This window comes from Anolis sagrei, chromosome 1, assembly GCF_037176765.1.
Source record: "Anolis sagrei isolate rAnoSag1 chromosome 1, rAnoSag1.mat, whole genome shotgun sequence".
NCBI classification, from domain to species: Eukaryota; Metazoa; Chordata; class Lepidosauria; order Squamata; family Dactyloidae; genus Anolis; species Anolis sagrei.
In genome coordinates, this window is record NC_090021.1 from 73,309,618 (window position 1) to 73,335,147 (window position 25,530).

The 25,530-nt window shown below is 38.5% G+C and overlaps 1 protein-coding gene across 2 annotated transcripts; it reads left to right on the forward strand.

The window, feature by feature from the left end:
• Positions 1–1,267: 1,267 nt before the first annotated feature.
• Positions 1,268–21,805, forward strand: LATS1 (large tumor suppressor kinase 1). Of its 2 annotated transcripts, XM_060753545.2 has the most exons (8): positions 1,272–1,557; positions 6,989–7,468; positions 8,049–8,199; positions 9,051–10,552; positions 14,328–14,910; positions 15,924–16,106; positions 18,319–18,425; positions 20,494–21,805. In XM_060753545.2, the coding sequence occupies exons 2-8, from the start codon at positions 7,118–7,120 to the stop codon at positions 20,998–21,000; spliced, it is 3,384 nt and encodes a 1,127-aa protein (XP_060609528.2). In that variant the 5' UTR covers positions 1,272–1,557; positions 6,989–7,117; the 3' UTR covers positions 21,001–21,805. The 2 variants fall into 2 exon arrangements, 1 of the variants encoding a protein (XP_060609528.2); XR_010909524.1 differs by lacking the exons at positions 15,924–16,106; positions 18,319–18,425; positions 20,494–21,805 and adding an exon at positions 13,395–13,456 and having other exon boundaries at positions 1,268–1,557; positions 14,328–14,410.
• Positions 21,806–25,530: the final 3,725 nt, after the last annotated feature.

Sequence of the window (25,530 nt, forward strand, 5' to 3'; positions counted from 1 at the left end):
GGGAAATAGGGTGGGATACAAATAAGGTTTTGTTGTTATTATTATACTGCCATATAATGTAGTTTCAGAATGCAGATTGGACTGGATTATATGAGTCTACACTGTCATTTAATACAATTCACAGGAAGGCCTGAGGCTGCGAGAAATGCGAGATCCAGCCTTAGAAATGGTGGGAGTTGAAGTCCAAAACTGCAGGGAGGGCCCAAGTTGGCCCAGGCCTGAGTCAAACTGCTAAACAATTGAGGGGGAAAAGAAAGGGGCCTGAGGCAGGCCTGTAGCAAGGGGGGGGGGGGTTAGGGGTTCAACCCCCCCCCCCCCCCGAAATGTTTCAGGTTAAAAAAAAACTGGTTTACTCATGAATTTTAACTGGTTAACCAAATCCCCATGCTAAGTCTATGAGACACAAAAAATTAAGAGTCCCTCCAGAACTGCAAGCACTATTTCAAGCAAATATTGACAATTTATTCACACTGTCATTACTTGCAGCAATAGCTGATGTAGCGAAGCAACCAAGTTGGGTGTGTGTGTGTTGAATGCTCTCATTAAGGAGGGCAGACTTGGTGGAGGTGGTTGACAGGGGCAGAGCTGCAGGCTATTGAAGGCTGCTCTGTCCCCTGCTGTACTCTTTGCTTCAGCATGAGCTAAGAGGCAGGTTTCAACTCCTCTCCCCACCCCCGAAATTTTCAACCCTCCCCAAAAAAATTTTCTGGCTACGGCCCTGGCCCGAGGCTGCGAGGAATGGTGGGAGTTGAAGTCCAAAAGGCCTGCAGGGAGGGCCCAAGTTGGCCCAGGCCTGAGTCAAGCTGCTAAGCGGCTGAGGGGGAAAAGGAAGGGGCCTGAGACTGCGAGGAATGGTGGGAGTTGAAGTCCAAAACACTTGCAGGGAGGGCCAAAGTTGGTCCAGGGCTGAGTCAAACAGCTAAGCAGCTGAGAGGGGAAAGGAAGGGGCCTGAGGAATGATGGGAGTTGAAGTCCACAACACCAGGAGGGAGGGCCCAAGTTGGTCCAGGCCTGAGTCAAACTGTTAAGCGGGCGAGGGGGAAAAGGAAGGGGCCTGAGGCTGCGAGGAATGGTGGGAGTTGAAGTCCAAAAGGCCTGCAGGGAGGGCCCAAGTTGGCCCAGGCCCGAGTCAAAGAGCCCTCCTCCAGCCGTGGTGTGGCTGAGGCGCCCGCTCCCTGCCTGTCTCGGAGGCGGCGCCCGAATGAAGGCCTCCTTCTCCAAAGGGGGGGGGAGAGGAAGGGTGCGCGAGAGCAGACTGCCGGCGAAACGCGCAAAGGAGGCCGGGAGAAAAGTTTTCACATCCGGGAACCTGGGGCGAGAAAGAGGCCCACCGACAAAATGGCAGCCCGGAACTGAACCCCGAAAAGAGGGAGGGGGAGAGCTGGCGAGGGGAGGGACGGGACAGGACGCCGCTGTCGCTGCCATAGTGCTGGGGGCCGAAGCCGCGTAGACGCCGACACCACTCTCTGAGCAGCCCCCGAAGCCGAGGCCTTGTCCCCGCCTCGCCTCCCCCCCCCCCCCCCGCGTCTCTCTCTCTCTCTCTCTCCGGCAAAGCAGGTGGGTGGCAAGGGCTGGCTCGCGCTCCGCCTCAGGGAAGGCCGGGAAGGCCCTGCGCGCGACACGCCTCGGCCTGCGGTGTGGTCACGTCGGGACAAAAACCGCTCCCCACGTGTGTTCAGTCAGGATCTGTTCGCATGGTGTGAATCGGAGAGGGAGGCATAGAGCAAAAAGATAGGCGAGGTCTGGACTCTCCGTGGGAAAGACACTCCAAAATAAGGGAGTTACCAGGGCCTTAAAAGCCACGAAGCGGATGAAGGAGAGACCCTTTATAGGCCCCTTCCACACAGCTGAATAAAGTCCCACATTAGCCGCTTTGAACCTGGACTATATGGCAGTGTGGACTCAGGTAACGCAGTTCAAAGCGCATATTGTGGGATTTTCTCCCTTGATATTTTGGGTTATATGGCTGTGTGGAAGGACCATGAGAGAGCTTTTCTTGATATTCTTGTGATGATGTTAAGACTTGGGGCCCTTCCACACAGCCCTATATCCTACAATATCAAGGCAGAAAATACCACAATATCTGCTTTGAACTGGGTTATCTGAGTCCACACTGCCATATATTCCAGTTCAAAGCGGAAAATGTGGGATTTCCTGCCACGATATTCTGGGATATAGGGCTGTGTGGAAGAGAAAGCCTTCTCTCACAGCTCTTATATGGCTTTATGGAAGGGCCCATAGCCTATATCAGGCTTGGGCAAACTTTGGCCCTCCAGGTGTTTTGGACTTCAGCTCCCACAATTCCTAACAGTTGAAGTCCAAAACACCTGGAGGACCAAAGTTTGCCCATTCCCGGTGTCTCTCTCTCTCGACTTTTAAGTCACTTCACTCCCTTGCACCTGTTGGTTATTCTGCCTTCAGAGATTAGTGTCTTCCATATGTCCTGATTGGTGTTCCCTTTGTTTTGTTTTATGACAAGTCAGCGAATATCTCGTAATTATCCAGATTTTGCTATAACCATCTTTTCTGTGGACAATATTTCAAAGCAATTATTTGGATCAGAAGCCGGAAAAATCACAAAGAATGGGTGATGCAAATCCAACACAGAATTATTTATTTATTTATTACCTTTCTCGCCCCAAAGGGGACTCAGAGAAGCTTACAAGTAATATACAATACAATAAATAAAATAAATACAATATCTTCTTGGATCCCTAAAAATATGGAACGCTTCATGAATTTGCGTGTCATGCAATTGGTCTGTAATTGGCTCTTTCTCTTCCTCATATTAAAGAATGCAGTCACCTTTAGGGACACAGATTTGTTGTATGTTTGAATTCCAACATTTTAGCTGGCACAGTGAATTCAAACAATGTGCAGTTGCCTTTTTCAAGAAAGTAAGGCCTCTGCTTTTGTGTATTTTGATGCTGCATGTTGTCATTTTTAAATATTAGAATTGCTAGCTATATAAACAATAAGAAGTAATAAAATACACAACTTTTTATATTGACAGTTTGATGTCTAACATGAAGATGGCCTCAAAGGAAGTGAAAAAGGAAATGGGAAATTAATATTTAGGGCTAATGCAAGTTAACCATTCCTTATCAGAAATTCTTGGGCCCCAAAGTGTTTTGGATTTTGGGATAACTCTATTTGCATGTATGAACACAATGACATAGCCTGAAAGTAATGCTATATACAGTATTGGAAATTTTGTGCACGGAAGAATGTTTGTGTATATTGAACTGTTAAAAAGCAGATGTGGCACTATCTTAGCCACAGTTCTAGACCATTGTGAATTTTGGAGTATTTCAGAATTCTGAGTAAAGATGCTCAACCTTTCTATTTTACTTTAAAGAAGGAGTTGAGATACTTAGAAAAGGTTGCAACCCAACATATTGAAGGTTTGAACCTTTTCTATGGCATCGCAGAAATAATATAGAAATGCTAATGGATCCAGGAATAAAAAGTATATTTGTGAGGGAGGAGTCCAAGAATGGGGAGCAGTGGGGTTTGGCTTTATTAAGGACAGGGGGAAAGTGCATCGTGAGGACAACTATGGATGGAAACAAACAAAATGGGTTGCATGGTCACTCTCCGAAAGCACATCAGAATAGCCAAGTTTTTAGATCTTTCTTAAAGGCTGCTAGGGTGGGGGCTTGCCTAATCTCCCCGGGTAGCAAGTTCCAAAGTCGGGGGGCCACAGCGGAGAAGGCTCTCTCCCTTGTTCCCATAAGTCGTGCTTGTGATAGAGGAAGGGCAAAAGGAGGGCCTCTCCAGAAGATCGAAGAGATCATGCAGGTTTATGGTAGGAGATGCGATCACAAAGATAGGCGGTCACAAAGGATGGGAGAGAAAGCTTCAGTGGAGACACCATTTCTCCATGATAACTCTTTCAGGAGTGAATTTCTCTTCCTAGGACTAAATGTCTCTCACTTCCTGTTGTCTCTTCCCCATTTGTAAGTTGAATGTTTATAATGCGGGGACTGCCTGTACTCATGTATAAGATAAATTTATTATATGTCAAGAAAGGGGTTTGGAGCCAATCGTATGGATTTTGCTTTGACTCATGGAGAAGTTCAGGTTAGAACTTCGGGGCATGCAGGAAACAAATTGTTTCTTTTTAAAGATGTATAGAGGGAACATTCTTAGAAAAAGCTAAAAAGAGATTATTTGAGGTGTTACAATTTGAGTGTGTGTGTGAAATAGGGGCTAACTTGCATCACTGATCTTAAAATGTCCACATATATAGAAATAACAATAGAGAAAGGAATATGAATTAGGGAAAAAAACTGAGAATACAGTAAGAAAAAGATGTTACATAAAGAGCAAGAAAAGCAGCCTTCTCTACTAGAGCCCAATGTGAAGGTAGTGAGAAGAGGCAGAGGTGAAATGCTTCCGCATCATCTTTCCCGTGCCCAAATTCTTCCTCCTATTCTAACATTGACTTGTAATTAAGTTGACCCAAGTTGTTGGGGCAATTTTTTGTTTAAAAGCTTTCAACACAGTTGTTCTTCATTTTAAATATTGTATTTTTAATGTATTTTTGCACTACAAATAAGATATGTTCAGTGTGCATAGGAATTCATTCATGTTTTTTTAAAAAACTATAATTGCCCCCCCCCCCCAAAAAAAAAAAACATCTGAGGGATCGTGAACTGGCCCTCTGCTTAATAAGTTTGAGGACCCCTGATCTAGGGTATAATGCAGGCATGGGCAAACTTCACTGATTTGAGTCCACATCAGTGAAGTTTGCCCATGCCTGCATTATACCCTAGATCCCAGAAATCCCAGCCAGATTACCGGCCGTTAGGAATTTTGGGAGTTGAAGTTCAAAACACCTGGAGGATCCAAGTTTGCCCATGCCTGGTATAATGTATCTACAAAACTCTCTGATGACATTCAGTGGATTTGTTATTGAGGAAATTTGGCATCATGTTAGAGTGCTTTTAAAAAGTTTGTGTTTATGGAACAGATGAATATACTGTGCCTATTAGTTTAAAATGGAAATGTTTATATTTTAACTCTGTAAAAAGAGTGTGTTGATATTATGCTTTGTAACATATTGTTTATATTGTCTGGATAATTGCCATTAATGTCAGTATATATTATCTGCTTAACAGTAGCTGTATTTTCCTCTGGTTTGCTATGTGTATTCATGCACATGTGAGTATACAGTATTCATTGCTTACTATTTCTTAAACTCCTTTATTTACAGCTAGCTCTATTATAGAGAAATACCAGATTCAGCCATTTTGATAAGGTTTGCATGCTCCCAATAAATATGTTGCTTGTAACAATAGGAAGTAAGTATTCCTTATTGTTGTGAGCAACATTGCCAAATATAAGGGGAGATTGTCCCAACCAGGCTTGCACAACTTCGCCGTAGCAAGGGGCCAAAATTACATATTGTTGTCCCCCCATATAAAATGTGGTAGGAAATATCCAAATGATGGCATATAAGTCAGTGAATAGTTAGCTGCTATATAACTGATTTAAAAGGTAATCTTGTTGCATCTAGTAATAGTATTTCTAGAGTAGACTTTGTTGAGAGAGGTGGCTTCTGGTCTGCCGCAGAGTCTAGTTCCTTTGTCTGAATCTCTGTTGCAATTGAGTAGAGACCACCCCTCTTTAAAACTCATTTGCAACAGAAATACAGGCAAAGCAACTCTGAAAGTGAGTACTGGGCTGTCAGTGAAACACTGTGTAAAAGACGTGTAATGGTCCGGAATGGGATGTATATGACCAATAATATTTTTTAGTATTTTTAAAATTGGAAATCATACATGACAAGTTACTTTTGTAATTACTTGCTCTGCGTTTGTCTTGTAAAGTTTCTGAGTACAAATCTGACCCTATTTGTAAATAATAGTTTATCTAATACTCCAAGTCTGTGATAGAAAAGCATGTTGCTAAGATATGCCCATACTGAAAAAGCACAAAAGAGCAGTGTCACATTGAATCTGGAGCACCCTTGTTGTTTTTATAAAGGGCCACCTAAAAGTTCAAACTTTTTACTGACCACATCTACTCAAGCAGAAATGAGCCCTTGCATCAAATGATCTGGATTCTTCACAATAATTAATAAGTGCATGTTAAAGTCTCTGAATCAGTTTATTTTGGAAGCATGCTGAAATGTTAGGAAGTTCTCCAGTATTTTCTAGCCACCTAGCAGCAAGAACATATGTCAGGTGAATTAGGCAGAGTTATCTCTGAAAAGTCACAGTTTCGTGGTGGATTATATCCACAATTGGTTCCCTTATTTTAGATTATGCAAATTACAACTGTACTAAATTTGTCAGGTGCAAATTTGTCTGTTTCTAAATGTTTTGGGAAAAGACAAAAACAAAATTCTGACTGCTATATTATGCACACTTATTTGTTTATATCAGGGGGAATAAAAAGAGTAAATGTAAGGGCAGAGATCCAGTAAGCATATTAGTGGAGTATAAATCTCTGCGTATTTTGGGATGGTAGAAGAAGCTGTTTCCTAACCCCTCTCCATTTCCTCTCCAACTTGTAATGCTACTTGGTGGTTTGTGGGCATAGATCTGTACCTATGGCCATTGATTAGCTGCACAGTTGTGCCTGTGTACTCTTCAGCTGTCCTTGGACAACAAGGCAAGAAGGTGCATCTTAAACCCTAGTGTAAAGTTACACTTTATCCCCTCGGTGCAACAGGGTAGCTGTAATTTGGCCAGTCAGTGGTCAAGTACATCAATGAGCCCTCTGGTTGCATTGCATACCCTAAGCCAAGCATCGTAAAACTCCAGCCCTCCAGATGTTTGGACTTTCAACTCCCAGAGGCCCTAGCTGTATGTTCAATGACCAGGAATTCAGGGAGTTGAAGGCCCAAACAACTGGACGGCCTGCTCTAAGCCCCCAAAATACTACATTGCTGTGACCAACATGCAGCACCTAGGCAGAGCAGGAGGATTCTAGCCATTTTCAAAATATGACTGTTAATATTTTATTTTATATTATTTAGGTTTGCTGTCTTAGGATTGAATGAATGTTTGTACCATTGGAACCACCATCAACAGTGAATTTCGAAGTTACCATCCTGTCATTTTTGAGTGCATTGAACGTGAATCTTGGCTAGAGCCTACACGGTTTCATGAAGAGAAGTGAGAAGCCAGAAGGATATAGACAAATGAGGCCTAAAACATTTCCTGCCAGTAATTATACTGGCAGCAGTAGGCAAATGTTAGAAGAAATACGAAAGAGCCTTAAATATTTACCTAAACCCTCTGATGCTGCAAAAGTTGAGCAAAATGTGGGTAAAATAGCTACTGAAGATCCCAGACAAGGTAGAAATCCTCCTAAATTTGTTACCTACCATAAAGCCTTGGAAGAAATCAAAAATTCTCTCGAGCCTTTTGCAAATGAAACAAGTTCTTCAGCAAGAGGAACATCAGAAGTTAATCGACAAATGTTGCAGGATCTACAAGCTGCTGGGTTTGATGAGGTAAAACAAAAAAAAAGCTTTTTGTTACTGTTTTTGTGTAAGGCTCTTCAGTTATATTAGTGGGAAGCATGCTGCTTCTCTAAAGTACAGACACATTGAACAGTTGGACTTCCACATTTGTAGGTTTCACTTTGTAGATTTGATTATTTACAGATTTGATTATTAGGTTCTCTCTAGAAATCTCTGTTTCCTTCTGTGTGACTCTTATGATTAATATCTGGTGAATGTTGATCTTAGAGCTATACAGGAGGATGTAGAAATTTCTAGAAAGTTATTCTCTCAGTCAAAAAGTGTGTATTTTTATTTGCAGTATTCTCACATTTACAAACGTCCTTTGTCCCTAATTTCTGGACAGCTGGATGTAATTCTCCTTTCTCTGTAACAAATCAAGGAGTAGACCTAATAGTTGACTTTTTATTCTGTTAACTAGCACTTAAATCATTCTGTAAACATTTAAGGATAGTAATCTCCCCCTTCTTTCCCATGTGTTGAAGAGCTGAGTGTGATGATTCTGGAACTTTTTGATGTCGATTATTATGTGGTTTGAAATTTCTTTACATCCCATCATCTTCCCAAACAGGACATGGTGGTACAAGCTCTGAGGCAAACCAACAGCCGCAGCATAGAAGCAGCGATTGAGTTCATAAGTAAAATGAGCTATCAGGATCCTCGGCGAGAACAAATGGCAGCAGCAGCAGCAAGACCGATTAATGCAAACACAAAGCCACAAGGTATGTGTATCCAGTATATAGTCTTTAAAAAAAAAGATGAAACTACACTAAGTATTTTGCAGTGGAGCAAATAATAAAGAAATAAACTAAGATAAATAATGAAGAGTGTATATTAATGGCAGAACATTTTTAAAGTTATAGTTTTGTTGTCATGTTTTATAACTACTTTCAAAACACTTATTACAGCAAACTGTTATGTCAAGCAATGTAGTATAAGTAAATTTAGTTTACTTCTGAATACATTTAGGTTATAATACATTGTCAGTATAGCTGAATTTCCGAAAGAATCTTTCTAAATAATTGTTTTGCATGACAGAAATTATAGCAGATGTTTGTGTCTGAAGATGTAACATTCTCTTACGATTAGATTCATAGTTGCGGATGACCTAGTTTAATATTTACAGCAAGAATCTACATATTTGAGGAAATTACATAATGAAAAAGTTCATTTAAATTTATCATCTTGGTGGTTGTTACATCAATCCAATCTAGTGTGTGCATTATCAGAGAAGTCTGTTATTTCTTTGACATTCAACCTCTAACACAATTGTTCAGAAATTCCTGAAAAGAATCCAGAGGTTTTTAGAATTGTTATAAACCACATGTCCTTTACAGCACCTATACTTTTTCCCCCAAAAAAATACATTCTTCATCCTAAGATAACACATCTGTTGTGCTTTTAAAAAAATAGTTATGTGATCTCATTTACTCTGACTTTTATATTTGGAGTTTTCCTTTTTTCCATCAGACAAGTTAGAAATATTGATTATTAAAAATTCCTAATCTGAAATAGCAGATTAGTCAGTAGTGAACGTATTATAATGCCTTCTTCTTTTCTTGTCTTTTTAAAGGTGTCCAACCATCAGTCAACCGCAGGCAGAGCTGGAAAGGTTCTAAAGAATCTTTAGTGCCCCAAAGACATGCTTCTGCACTGAGAGATGGCCTGTCTTTCCATTCCGAAAGCCCTATATCCCAGGCTGATGTAGGAAGACCGTTGTCTGGTTCTGGAATAGCATCATTTGCTCAGGCTCATCCTAGTAATGGACAAAGAGTGAACCCACCTCCTCCACCACAAGTGAGATGTATTACTCCTCCTCCACCGCCTCCCAGAGGAACAACTCCTCCTCCCAGAGGGACAACGCCACCTCCTTCTTCCTGGGAAACAAATTCCCAAACAAAACGTTATTCTGGTAGCATGGAATATATGATTTCACGGATTTCTCCAGTACCACAGGGAGCATGGCCAGACGGCTATCCTCCCCCACCGATGAATCCATCATCTATGAATTCTTCTGCCCAGGGACAACGAGGCATTAATTCTGTTCCTGTTGGGAGGCAACCCATAATCATGCAGAGTTCCGTTAATAGCAAATTCAATTTTTCTTCTGGAAGGGCTGGATTACAAAATGGCAACTGCCAGGCTGAATATATTGTTCACCCCAACATCGTGTCTGGTAATGCAGCAGGTCGTCAACCACCGCCTCCTTATCCAGTGGCTCCTACCAGCCAGCAAAGCCCTACACCTTTGCAGATGCAAACCGGAGGACCTGCAGCCCCTTCTCCATATCCTAATGGAAACATGCCTCAATCTATGATGGTGTCAAACAGAAATAGCCACAATATGGAACTATACAATATAAATATTTCTGGGATTCCATCATCCTGGCCCCAGCCACCATCTGGCAATGGGCATGAAATCTCAACATGGCAGTCCAATATTCCAGTGAGGTCAAATTCCTTCAATAACCCCCTTGGAAACAGACAAAATCATGCAACTAATTCACAGTCTTCTGCCACCACAGTAACAGCTGTTACTCCTGCACCTATACAGCAGCCAGTAAAAAGCATGCGTGTATTAAAACCAGAGCTGCAAACTGCCTTGACCCCTACTCATCCTTCTTGGATTTCACAACCAATGCAAGCTATTCAGCCCATCTCTTTTTCTGAGGGTCCATGTACAAATATGGCAGTCATGTCACCTGCAGCAGAGGCTCCAAATTATCAAGGCCCCCCACCTCCATATCCAAAGCACTTATTACACCCCAATACATCTATCACACCATATGAATCCATGGCAAAGCCTTGCAAAGAAGATTTGCCTAGTTTCCCTAAAGAGGAAGAGACTGAAAAGAATGAAATGAGCGAAGCAGTAGATAGAGAAAATAAGCAAATAACCACCTCACCTGTCCCGGTGAGAAAAAATAAGAGAGACGAAGAAAGAAGGGAGTCCCGAATTCAGAGCTATTCTCCTCAGGCTTTTAAGTTCTTTATGGAGCAGCATGTGGAAAACATACTCAAATCTCACCAACAGAGACTACATCGTAAGAAACAACTAGAAAATGAAATGATGCGGGTAAAGCCTATTATTATCTTTTTGTGCTTTAAAGGTTTTTTAAAAAATATTAACATGGCAACAAACATATGGGGGACAGTAGTCCAACAGACAGATTTGTCATGCAATAGTTTCCATGTTTGTTTGGAAGGCAGACCTATTAAGGTCAGTAGTGTTTATTCCAAGGTAAGTGTGGATTTAGGATCTCAGCTTGAATATTGGCCATGCTTTTTGAATTTGAGGTCTCTCATGTCCAGATCCAATAATATTGTCAGTTGGCAAGTTACTTAGATGATTTAATGTATCTGCATTATGTTTTCCTGAGATATAGAGTATCTTTCAACAGATTGAAAAACAAAATTATTTTGAACTCTTGTAATAAGAATTGATTTACAGTGCTGTCCTTAAGTCCTAGAGAAAATACATTGGATTACATTTTAATACATTAATAATATTAGAGTATATTCTAAAAGTGTTTGGGAATTGAATCAAAACTCATAGTTGCACAAATGCACTCTCCTTTGATACTGTGTGTGCTTTATTTTGTTTTGAAAATTTCCTCCAAGATGTTGGTATGAATTGAGGTGACAGTTGCAGCAAAATGCATAGAAAAGAAAGAGATAAGGGATGGATGACTTGTTTGTAGAACAGATCCAAGGACCCAAAGCATAGTCATTACTTTTCAATATTAAGTACTTATAGATTGATGATGATGGTATCATTTTGCCGTTTTCCTGTTTTAGGACTCAGTATAACTTCCAATATAGTGTTTTAAAAAATTAAAACCATGAGCCATAAAAAGTGAAATAGTACAAGAAAATGCCAAATAAACATTCCATTGTACAATGCCTATCTCATCTAAAGAATAAGTCTGCAGAGGCTTGTTGATACACAAACATATTTTGCTGTTTGTTGAAAGAGAGGGGGGGGGTCATGGAGCTGATGCCAGCCTCTGAGAAATCTGCTTCTCATATTACTCATATTCCCATGTGAAAGTTGTATGACAGACGGATTGGCTCCCCAGCAGATCAGAAAACATGGGAAGGGTTGTAAGGTTGAATGTGTGTCTGCCTTCAAGTTGTTCACTGACTTGTGACAACCCTATGAATTTCCTATGTTTTTCTTCAGCAATGATTACTCAGGGGTTGTATTCTCAGTTCCTTCCTCTGAAATATATAGTCATTTAAATACCTTGGATCTAAGCCATATAGGGCTTTATAGAGCAAAACCAGCTCATGAAATTGTGCCTGGAAATAGACTGGTAGCTTTGTGTGCTCCCTGCAACTAGTCCTAGTTAATAATTTGGCTGTAGCTGTTTGAATCAGTTGATGTTTCTAAACACTTTTAAAAGGCATAATGTGTATTAGAGTAATCCAACCAGGATGTAACTAAGGCATGTGTCACCATGACCATATCTGACATCTGGTACATAAGCTTCCATTGAGCTACCACTGGTTCCTGAGCTATTTTCAGGGAGGAGAATGTAATCTCATCCTGTTCCCCGAATCACCTTTTGAGTAACCAGGAGTACCCATGTCTTCTTTGTATTAAGTGTCAATTTATTCACACTCACCCAGTCCATTACTAAAAACAAGTACCAGTTTAGGATCAAAACAGCTTCTGGTAGAAAAATAGTGTTGGGTGTCATCTGAATATTTATGGTATCAAACCCCAAAACACTGGATGATGTTTCATATTAAATAGCATGGAGGACAAACTGAGCCTAGATGAACAGCTAAAGGATTGAATAGAAGCCCCCCAGCCTCATCTTTTGAGTTCTCTCCTCCAGAAAAGAATAAAGCAACTGTAAGATAACAGCCCTCAAATCCCATCATTGCAAGAATGATACCATAGTTGATGGTATGGAAAGCCACAGAGTTTCAACAGTATCAACAGGGACATGCTTCCTCTGTCTAGTTTCCAGCATAGACCATCTACCAAGCCAACAGAACTATCTCTCATGCATAATCAGGCCTTGAACTAGAACTCAATACTATATGCAGTTAGTAGTCTAGCAGTTGACATTTTCCATATTCTTCAAAGGCGGTCTCACATGAAACATGTGTCATTGTAGCCTGGTCTAACTTCGCTCAGTGGGCCATACAAGAAATAGTGAAAAAGTAACGGCTTTGCAATTAATTGTTCATGACAAAGCAAATGGCTAGTAGTTCAGTGAGGGGAGAAGGTATACTGCCTAAGAGATGAAAACAGAAATACAATCAGAAGCAGGTTGTTTCCACAAAACTTTTCTAGAGTAAATAAACATCCCTTCTCCAGACTTTGTCAGTGTTAATTTCATCAGATCATTTCTAAGCCAAATCTTTCCGATCTCTGTCTGTCTCCACTGCAAGCAGGATCGTCTCAATGGATTGCCATGTTTATGTTATGTTGAAAAAATTAAGTAGTTCAGCATAAGGAACTTCAATGACCACAGTTTGAACTTTACTTACCTTACACTTTAAAAAAATGTCATGTAGACGGAAACTGGCAAAGTGTTTTTTTTAAACGATGCTTTAATTGTTTTATTTCATTTTGTGCTTTCTTGATTTGTTAAAGACATCTATGTTGATTCACAAAGCACTAGAATTGCCTGTTTTTATCAAAGTGATAAAACTAGGCATATGCATTTGAATATCATGACATTTATTTCTGGTTTACAGTGTACCTTCACTTCAGTCTGCAGTGTCTTTCCCTTCTTCTGTGCCATTCTGCAAAAGTGCCATTTTAACTGATTTCAATAATTCTCCATAATAAATTGTATTTTCACGAAATAGCAAGTTAACTGATATGTAAATCAAATTAAATTTCTTGTTCTTTCTACATATTCATTCTTAGTCTCTTTCCTTTTTACTTTCACTAACAGCTGATTTAAACTATTAAGGGGTTGGAGCTTTCCTGACATCTGTAATCTTCGTTACTGAGTAGGCAAGTAATATTTTGGAGAAAAGTGTTACATGTAAAGAATAGCATGGACATTTTCTTCGGGATTCTGCATGCTTCCCTGTATTTAAATTAAGCATGTTTTCTTTATATGAAATCACTAATCTTGATTTCCTTTCCCTGTTTTATAGCTTTCTATTCCTGGTTCTAGGCAACTTCAAAGCACAAGTAAAACAGTTACTTCTTAATTAAATGAATACAGTGTGTTTGTTATATTTTGCTCAGATTTGTAGTTGAAGGTGACAAGTTTATTTACATACTTTGTTTCTTTTGTCAGGCATTAACTCATGATGCATTTTTTTAAAAATGTGCTCAGTGTAATTATAAATAAGATGCTTCAGGAGTGAAGAGTAGGAAATGGAATTCTTGTCCTTTAGTAAATCTTAGTTTTGATAAGAAAGGATTACTTTTAACATTTCCGTAAATAGAAAGAGCACATCAGATATAGTATAGCTGATCATTCTGCGAAGGAGAGTGTCATAATTTTCCCACCAAATATTTGAGTGGGCTTTAGGGATAATACAGCTTTGCATTCAGCCTTGTCTATTTACATCAATCAAACCTTCATGTTAAAATAGTTGTCATTAAACTATGAGCCTTTTCATGCATGGCTCTTAATGTATGGCTATGTTTGTAATCATTCCCTTTAACCAATCTCCCAGTTTTTGCGCATTTTGTGTCACATTTTGGCAGTGTTTTTCATTGACTTCTAACATTACAGTATTCAAATTAAAATGTTAAAAAGAATACATATAACCTATTTAAATACCACTTATTTTTTATTGGTTTATTGTAAGCCAGTTTCTAGGCAATCACTAAAACTGCTATTTTTCCATTCTTGATTTTCATTGCATAGGTTGGATTATCGCAAGAAGCCCAGGATCAAATGAGAAAAATGCTGTGTCAGAAGGAGTCCAACTATATTCGTCTCAAAAGGGCTAAAATGGATAAATCAATGTTTGTGAAGATCAAAACCCTTGGGATTGGAGCATTTGGTGAAGTCTGCTTAGCAAGAAAAGTGGATACTAATGCTTTATATGCAACAAAAACTCTGCGAAAAAAGGATGTGTTACTTCGGAACCAAGTTGCCCATGTTAAAGCTGAGCGTGATATCCTTGCAGAAGCAGATAATGAGTGGGTAGTTCGTTTGTATTATTCATTCCAAGATAAAGACAATTTGTACTTTGTTATGGACTACATTCCAGGAGGAGATATGATGAGCCTGCTAATTCGAATGGGAGTCTTCCCAGAAAACATGGCCCGATTCTACATAGCAGAACTTACCTGTGCAGTTGAAAGTGTTCATAAGATGGGCTTCATACATAGGGACATAAAGCCTGACAACATTCTGATTGATCGTGACGGCCATATCAAACTGACTGACTTTGGGCTTTGTACTGGCTTTCGATGGACACATGATTCCAAATACTATCAGAGTGGTGAGAAAACTATTTTATCCTAAAATATGCTTTTTTCCCCCTTCTAGGCTGTTAACATATTGAGCAATAGAATATTTACTTTAATAAAAAATGCATTTTCTATAGCATCCACAACATTTTGCTTTGGTTGAGAATCATAACACTTGGTTATATCTTGATCAAAGCAAATGTACTATTTATATCTGTATATAAGGGTGGGTTGTTAAAACAAAACAAAAAATCAACCCAATAAACAGACCAATGTATACAAGGATCAGTTCTGGAATAGGGACCCAGCTCTAAAGCAGAAGCACACAGTCTTTTACAATAATTAAGGTTGCTGCAGTCTGTCTGCAGAGAGGCTTATGTAGTAAGCCCCTATTTAAAATGGCCACTGCCATCTTGCTCCAGTTCAAGTACCCAAAATAGCTCTACCATATTGTTGATGAATGCCTCTCAGGCTGAAAAAAAGACTAGGAAGGAGAGAAGGAGGGAAGAGTGGCTTTCCCCCCCTCTCATTTGAGCAAGGAAGAGGCAATGGAGTGAAGCTTCTCACCTTTATCTCTTGTCACTGTCTTTTCATTAGGTTCCCAATAGAGGCAAGTTGGCTTTCTTGCTTTTTCTCATCCCCTTTTTTGAGGAGATAATTTCCAAATCTTAGCAAAGAGCTTTCTAGGCTCTTAATTTTGGTGAATATATTTGCAAATCTGATACTATTCTACCATGTCTGTCATGTGCACACATGATCAGGTGAATAGATATGCGACATAAATATGTTATAAATATTGTAAAACTTATCACAGGGCGGCATGACTCCTACATCCTTTTTCAGTGAACCCCTAATGCATTATTTTCTTTTCATTATTTCCACATGGTTTTGAAAATTAGAGTAAAAATGCTTGAAAAATGGTGTGAGGTGGTGGTTAACATAAGTGGTAGAAATAATGTGGCTCTTAAAGCTCATGTTACGTGTTCTCATAGATGCTTTTGTGGAGTTCAGGCATGGCATTATCTCTTGGGTTTCTGCATTTCAGGAGATCATTCACGTCAAGACAGCATGGATTTCAGTAATGAATGGGGTGATCCAGCTAGCTGTAAATGTGGAGACAGGCTAAAGCCGCTTGAACGCAGAGCAGCACGTCAGCATCAGAGGTGTCTAGCACACTCACTTGTGGGGACACCAAATTATATTGCACCAGAAGTGTTGTTACGAACAGGTAAATCCTTCAGTTTCTTTTAACATTTGTCAAAACTAAGTTGTCTCTGTTGGCTTACTAGAGGAATAAATTTTCAGAAGCTAACTGGTCCTATTATATGGAAGCTCAAGATTAACAGACCTCTTATCTTTGGAAGAAGAAACATTTTTTTTTTTTGGAAGTATAGTTGCTGTAAAAGACCGAAACATACCAATTTCAAAAACATTCAGCTTTTTTCAGGAATTTCTGAAAAAACTGTTACAGATTACATATCAAAGAAATAATAGATTTCTCTGACATATACACACACTAGATTGGATTGATGTAGCAATCACCAATATGATAAATTTAGATGAACTTTTTCACTGTAATTTTTGCAGATATGTAGACTCTTGTTGCAAAAATTAAACTAGGTTATCTGCAAATGTGAATCTAATCTTAAGAGAATGTTATTCACTTCTCCAGACACAAGTACCTGCTATAATTTTGGTTACGTGAAACGATTATCTAATTTTTTTCCTGAAGTTTAGCTGTACTGATGATGTAATATTATCAAATTCCATCTTGTCTCCTGCCTATGTCATCGGTTGGGAGCCCCCCCCCCCCCCCCCCGGCACCAACTGCTTTTCTGTTCCAGAGTGAAGGGGGGGGGGGGGGGAGAAGACAGTTCCATCTTGTCTCTTGTGCTTTACTAATAATATAATATAATATAATATATTGTATACACATATAATATTTATAATATTATAATGTAATACGATATGATTCTAATAATATTACAATATAATGGTATAGTACAATATAGTACTATATAATGTATTGTTGAAGGCTTTCATGGCCGGAATCACTGGGTTGTTGTAGGTTTTTTCGGGCTATACGGCCATGTTCTAGAGGCATTTTCTCCTGATGTTTCACTTGCATCTATGGCAAGCATCCTCAGAGGTAGTGAGGTCTGCTGGAACTAGGAAAAAGGGTTTATATATCTGTGGAATGACCAGGGTGGGACAAAGAACTCTTGTCTGTTGGAGCTAGGTGTGAATGTTTCAACTGACCGCCTTGATTAGCATTTGATGGCCTGGCAGTGCCTGGGGCAATCTTTTGTTGAGGGGTGATTAAATGTGCCTGATTGTTTCCTCTCTGTTGTTTTGCTGTTGTAATTTTAGAGTTTTTTTAGTACTGGTAGCCAAATTTTGTTCATTTTCATGATTTCTTCCTTTCTGTTGAAATTGTCCTGTTTCATGAACATGAAAGGCACTGCAGACTACTTCAACCAGAGAAATCAGTCATAGCAGAGCACCTGATGAACCAGCCTGGACACAGCATATTATTTGAGAATATAGAAATGCTGGGCCACTCTCACAACCACCATGTCAGACTACACAGAGAATCCATTGAAATCCACAAGCATGTGGACAATTTCAACAAAAAGGAAGAAACCATGAAAATGAACAAAATCTGGCTACCAGTATTAAAAAACTCAAAAATTACAATAGCAAAACAACAGAGAGTAAACAATCTGGCACATCAAATCACTCTCAACAAAAGATTCCCCCCGGCAATTCCAAGCCATTGTATGCTAATCAAGGTGGTCAGTTGAAACATTCACACCTAGCTCCAGCAGACAAAAGTCCTTTGTCCCACCCTGGTCATTCCACAGATATATAAACCCATTTTCCTACTTCCAACAGACCTCAATACCTCTGAGGATGCTTGCTATAGATGCAGGCGAAATGTCAGGAAAAATGCCTCTAGAACATGGCCATATAGCCCGGAAAAACGTACAACAACCCAGTGATTCCGGCCATGAAAGCCTTCGACAATACATTAAACCTCAGACCACTTACTACAATGCAGTCTGAGCCCTGCCACATGAACAGTGGAGGACCTTACAGCAACACCAGAGACATTCCAAGTGGCCAGCTTCTGGTCAAAGGAAATTTAGTATAATGCCACGTTTTTAACTTTTGTGGTTTTACATTGTAACTGTATTCTCAATTCACTTCTGACATGACAAATAAAAATAAAGCACTATCCCACATGCTGGTTACTTATAATTTGATTGATTTCTGAAAAATAGCCCTTGATTGGTGCATTTTTCAGCACTATAAATACAGTACAGTTATTAGAAATTTGAAAGCTAGAGGAACTGGATTAAAATAAGTGACATATCCTTAATATTATCTAAAACTAGCATTGATGCAGGTGATTATTGAGTTTGCATTTTTTTTTTCAGGATATACACAGCTGTGTGACTGGTGGAGCGTTGGGGTGATTCTTTTTGAAATGTTGGTGGGACAGCCTCCCTTCCTGGCCCAAACACCATTGGAAACACAGATGAAGGTAACTAAGAAAGATCAAATTCGCTTCAAAATCAATGGATACATAAGAAAATCCTAAAAACTTTATTCTGCCATTGCATTAGAATAGCCTTTGTGTCATGCTATCTTCATCTTTCTTCCTCATGATTTATTTGTAATTTCAGGTTGGTATAAATCCTTGCTTTTAGAAAGTTAATGTAAAACTTGGAGGGTCTTTTCCTCCCACATCCTTTTCCCAAGAAGGTTGCTTGTATCCACTGCGGTGTGCAAGGATAATTTTGCCATTTTAGACTCAACTGTGGGAGAGGGGAGTAGCTTTTATCAAAACCAAAAATGATAATATTTCATATAGGCTGCATTTTGTCCATACCTGCTCTCCAAGAACCAAGATAGCAGTGCATATCTGGGACACATAGTCAATGTCCATTAATATTGTATTAAATCTTATTTTGTAAAGGCAATTGGAGTGATTAAACAGTAATAAATTATAACTTGTTCCAGTACTTCACCTATCTTCTGTGTGGATCAAGTTAAGATTGTGATAAATATTGGGCACCGCAAAAAGATTATTTGGTGTTTGAAGACCAGATGAATTAACTCGGTTTGCACTTGTGACACTGGGGCACTAGACTCTGTGAGCTGTAGAAATCTATAGAACGAGACATTGCAAATATCTTTAAATATCATCCACTATGTCAGATGTGAGATGAGTGTGGCACATTGGCCACATGTGATGCCCAGGCTCCACTTTGGCAGTCCCCTAATCTCCTGAAGCCCCTGCAGTATTTTTAAAGATGTCTCAACAGTTTTTACCATGCAGAAAATCCTCCCAACTCTTCAAAGCAGCACACACAACCCCCCCCCCCCCCAAAGAGCTTCTTAAACTGCTTCCATTTTCACCCCTGTCCTACTGGAAATGATGTAACTTCCTATTGACATTTTGAGGGACACACATGAAAACATGGCATTTTGGCATCTTCCTAGAGGAGGTGCAGAGGTGGAAATTGTGTAGATCACAAGGAGGGCTTGTGTGGCTCTTAGCCGCTCTCGTTTGCCACATACTCTGCTATAGCTAGAGTATGCTAGAGAGTCCTGAGAGTCCATAATAGAAAAATGACCTATTGTGGAGAATTGCCTATAGCCTGCATGCATTTTCTGTTCCAGCACAGGGACCTGATAGGGTCCTGGTTTGCATCTGGAGAGTAAAAGGTGCCTCCACAGATTTGACTGTTCCATTTTACCTTTTCCATTCACATCCTGTTTTTTAAAAGAAAGTTCTGAACATTCTTTTGCTTGCTAAATTTTTTCCCCAAGGACACAATTTTGCTCACAGATACAGTTTTGGCCCCAGTCTGCTCCACAGAGAAAGATTTCCTAAAAGTGACTAAAATGAACCGTTCAATTCCAAATGATGCTGCTATTGTAGTCAGTAAAAATGCTTCAAGCACCTCCACATGGCCATCTGATCCCTGATTTTGCTTGTACCAGCTGTCTTTTTACTCAGGATCAAAAAGCCATTTTGGGCTACTGTAATGTGTGTTTCCTGAAAGATTTTGTGGTTCTTACTGTGCATTTTGTCAGTTGTGAAACAGTTCCAATGATTGATACTCTTTTTTTCTCTCTATCTCTCTTTCTCTCTCTTGCATTTTAAAGCTTATTCCAAATTAATTATCATTGAGAAATGACTACTGATACAGAATTAGCTCAAATCTTAATTTGATAATTTATATAAGATTGGATGAGAAATTAATTAGTTGTCTTTGCCTTCTGTAAGGTTTAAATAAATACTATAAATTATTCAGTTTTTTCATAAATTGGTAAAGATGTAAGGTAGCATGTTTAAATTTTATCCAGTTGGGTTCATAAGTATTGGGTTTTGAATTTTTTAAATGCTTACCAATGTTTTGTCTTTTGTTCTCCAAACATAGTAGTGCTGCTATGGACGTACCTATTTATGTATCTTTGATTAAGTAGGTTTCTATATCTGAAAGATTAATTAAGCAATGAAATCAACTTTTCCTTCTCATTAGTTGCCTTCAGATGAAACCTTCTATTTTAACATTGTGTCTATGCTTTATTTTTAAATAAAGGTTATCAACTGGAAAACGTCTTTGCATATTCCAGTACAAACAAAACTATCTCCAGAAGCATCTGATCTTATTATTAAGCTCTGTCGAGGACCAGAAGACCGCTTGGGCAAGAATGGCGCTGATGAAATAAAAGCACATCCGTTTTTTAAATCTATTGATTTTTCAAGTGATTTGCGGCAGCAGCCTGCTTGCTATATTCCTAAAATTGCCCATCCCACAGATACATCTAATTTTGACCCCATTGACCCAGATAAATTATGGAGTGAGGATAAGGAAGGCAATGTAAATGACACACTTAATGGGTGGTATAAGAATGGGAAACATCCTGAACATGCTTTTTATGAATTCACATTTCGAAGATTTTTTGATGACAATGGGTACCCATACAGCTATCCAAAGCCTATAGAATATGAATACGGTAATTCTCATAGATCGGACTCACAGTCAGATGAAGATGATGAGAGGACCAGCAGAGAGGCCCAAAATCATGATCTAGTATATATTTAGTATAGAGGTTGAGACAGAACCATTCTTTGGGATCCCTCAATATATGCTGCAAGAATATCTGAGAGATCTGATTTTCTGCACACTTGGAATGATTGGGAGAAAAAAAAAACATTATTATTATTATTACTGGCCCAGTATCGGCTCCTTGTAACTTTTCTTCTCCACTCAAGCAAGTCTTTTTTGAATATTAACTTATTCCAGCATTGTTAATAATTATTGTAGAAAGCACAATGCTAGGAAAAATAAATTATAAAGTTGAAACTTTTGTAAGGAATTCATTAGGAAATGGCGATTTCTGTAGGACATTAGAAACATGTCTCTTTGTATATAGATTATATATATATTAATTTTCCTCCCATAATTATTCAGTGGTATCATTGCCTTGCATTGACCAAATATTGTACATACCCTGTACTTCATTAAGTCATTGAACATTTTGTTTGACTTCTTGTAGTACTTAAGTTCCTTATACATGAGGATGAGTTTGAGAGAATAAACTGACAGACTGCCAAGGATTTCAGTTTTGGAACAAGGAAGCCTATGGCGGCAATACTTGACTCACTGACTAGGACTGCAGAAAAAACATGCATAGGATTGTTTTATTCATCTGTGAACCTTCTAACAATAAACAATTATATTTTAGCTCATTAACTATAACTTTGCCTAACGTTTTGTGAAACATAATTGGATATGTGGTGCTGTGCAATAACACAGAATTGAAGCTGGTGGTGGTAGGGAGATGAAATGATATTGGCTTATCACAAAGTGTCATTTATGTTAAATAAACTTGTTTTAGTTTTTGCAAGTTGCTTCTCATCCTTAGCTTTTGACAGGAAACACATGAAAATTGCTTAATTGCCAAGATCCCTTAGTACTAGCACAGCATTAAGTAGAGAGAACTGATTGAGTTAGGCTGTCTGCAGCTCCATTAAAACTGTTCTGGACTGGGATCATCCCAAACGACAGGGTCCTTTATTTCCAGACTAATTTGATTAAATGCTTATGCTTGCTTCTCTCTTGAATTGAGAACAGGCATTTCTTTTTTAAATAAGTAGAGGAAACTACAGATCACTGAGCTTTTTCTTGCTCACTTTATAAATGCAGTTTTCTCTTCTTTGTTATTTTATTTCTAATTCAGAAATGTGTAAGTAGTTAATTAACTTTGTGACATGCCCATTTAAGCCTTATGCAACCCTAATTGCTCTTGAAGAATTAGCTGACTCAAATCCTGAGCTCCTTATCATAGCAGTTCTTAAGAATGTGTAAATAGCTATCTGGTTCTGAAAAATATTTTGATCTTGAAAAATCTTCTTTATTGTTTTGCAGCAAGTTATTTATTATTTATTATACTTCTAAAAAGGACAGAGCAGCTGATAAGTAACATTTGGGTTACCTTCCATCCAAATAGCATTTCAGGGCCAAACCTGTGAATAATATGCTTTCAGATTTTTGTCCAGGTCATTTTTCTTTTGCTAAAACATATAGAATCTTTACAAGAAATAATAAATGTCGTGTAAGCTAATATACAACACTGATTTTTGAGAAACTACCCTCTGCATGTTTGTTCAGACATGATTCGCTGTTTTCAGTAGAGTTTGCACTTGAATAAGTATGTATAAGACTGCTGGCTTCATGTTACATTTAATGTCTGCTTTACATATATATTCTACAAAGTGGTTGTACAGAATTCTGCCTCCACCACTTTGTGGAAGAGCTTGTAACTTGTTTATCACTATTCTGTATACATTCCAGTAGTCTTACTTCTGTGTGTCGGAAAACAATTTCTGTGTATGGAGCTAAAGTGTAAACCAGACTCTAGCATTTCTCATTTTGAGGAAGGAGGCAATCTTCAGTTAGTTTGATATTTGTTTTTGTAAAGGAAGTCCTGTTTAAAAGAGGACTGTGAGAGTTGTCCATTGTGTAATATTTAGACTTTCCAGTTAAACTGGCAAGTTATATTTGCAATAAAGTGTAATATATTCATAGCTAAAGCCAGATAACTTTAATCTGCTTGCAGGTAAGTAATTGAATGAAATTGTAAATTTCTAAACAGATTTCTTTGCCATTTTAAACCCATCAAGTCCAGTCTAGAATTAGATAAATAGCTGTCATATTGAAATCAATATGCTTTAAGTACACTAGTAAGCGCTTGAGACCCATTAATTTTCTTTCAAATTTGTCCAGTACTGTTTTCAGTTAAGGAATGATTATTAAACATTTACAAATGTATATCCCTGGTTGATTTCATTAAGCCTACTTGAATTTATATATGCAAGGAAATTATGCAGATAATACGACTTAAAGTTCCTACTACATTTAAAACCTGTCTCTTGAAAAAAAATCTAATGTTGTATTATGGTGGCGGATGCTAAATTAGATATATTGGCAGTCCTCATCAATGTAGAATGTTGTGTTTGAAGGATGTGATGAAGATTTCCATTTTGTTGTGTTACATCCTTGATGAACTACTCTCTTTTTCTCTTCAGTGTTTATTTCAACTTTTGTTAGCAGTAGCCCACATTATGTGTCCTGAAATTTTTTGTGTCCTGAAATTTTACTTCCAAGTTTTGTGCTTGGAAAAAAGAAAGAATAATGTATAGTCAATTGTATTACTGCAGGTTTCAAAATCAAAAACAGTGTGCTTCCTTTTGTTCATGTGTAGAACTCCTTTATTTCAAAGTAGTTTCTACTACAGAAGCAGTACATGCTGTCACCACAGCCAGCCTTTTTCTGCATAGAAATCTCAGTCCTGTGTTGTTATTTTCAGTTTTGCAGCTTTTGCTTTTGGAGTGAGATTGGAAAAAGCGTAAAAATATATAATCACTCCACATTGGGTTTCCAAATAAGCCATTTCATTTAAGCGTTTTAACTGTTTTGCTCTTCCACATATATACATATGCACTGTATTTATAAAATCTTCTCTAATCATGTAATTGTATTGTAAATATTGTTGTACTGTTCCCTTTCTTTCTGTTACTAGGGCAGGCCCTCTTGCTGGATATTTGTCTACCTTGTTTGTAACAGAATCTGTAGAATGTATGACTAAGCTTCAAGGTGGGGTTTTTGTTTTTGTTTTTTTGAAACTATCCACTGTTGCAGTGTGCAAAATTCTAATGAAGAATGATTTATTTGGACTTTGATACTGTACATCTGCTAGAGAATGCAGCGTGAATGGGTTAATAGATGCTGCTGCTGTTACCCAAGGTACCAATCAAATTTTGGTGGCAAATAGCCCTGGTATTCGAATCACAATATTTGCTTGAACACAACACCAAAGTGAAGTGATGGTAGGCTTGGGTCAACATCTGTTAGTAAAAATCTGAAACGCCTTAAAATACTCTCCCGTGAAAGGCACTGCTCAAGTTTACTTTTATATTGCATTTTGTATATATGCCTTTTATACTGTAAACATTCTGCTGATAAACATTTCACTTTTATAAAAAGGAGCTTGAGATAAGTGCCTTGACAGAACCATCTTTGCCTATTTTTGCATGTAATAACTTTTTGATAATCCATTGAATTCTTTCAATGTTTTATGGAATGCTTTCCAATTTTCTCTAGTGTACTGTTTGCTGGAATAATAAAATTTAAATTCAGTGAATAAGCTGCTAATCAAATATAATTTTATATTGACTGAAAGTATGTTTATTTGGTCTTCCTATTCTGTGTTGAATTGGAATACATACATCCTGTTCATTTAATTTGTTTCACTGACCCTTATCCAGTTGTGTTTTATGCATAAGAAAGGCCACACTCTAGTTTGCTTGTTTTAGAACTAAACACAAACTGAATTACAAGCAATCCCCAAGTTGTGAACAAGATAGTTTCCGTAGGTTTGTTCTTAAGTTGAATTTGTTTGTAAGTTGGAACAGGTCCATTTTTAACTGTAACTCCAGCCACACACATACGCGCACACATATAGACATTGGATAGCATAGGGAAGGCTTAACACCCCATGTAAGGTTTCTTTAGCTATCTGTGCCCCTGTTCAGAAGATTTCACCTCACCTTCTTTCCCTATGATAATTGGATTTTGAAAAAAATGACTTCTTGTGGAAGCAAGGATTGATAATAAGCCTTAGTGGAGACAATTTTCCCCCATGATAAGTCTTTCAGGAGGAGTAGATTTCTCTCACTTTCTGTCTCCCCCCATTCTTAATTATGAGTTGTTTGTGGCTCGGATGTTTGTAACTCTAGGACTGCCCGTATAATAATGTTAAAATTGGGTTATAAGACAGTAGGCCCAACAATAGTGGAAAGAATTTTGGCATTGCCACCATGAAGGGAAAGATATTGTGCAGAACAGAGTATGTAAAAGGACTTTTCACTCAACAGAACATAGATTTGGCTATATGTAGTTTTTCAATGTAGCATCAGATACATGATGATCAGGCTCTGGACTGTTTTGAGTGTGAAATATTGTAAAACCTGGCTGGCTACGTACAGTAATTATAATTATTTAAATAAATGTTTGTGGCCATGACTTGTAGTTGGAAGCATTTGGAAAGTAGGTGGGGGGCAGACTACATTA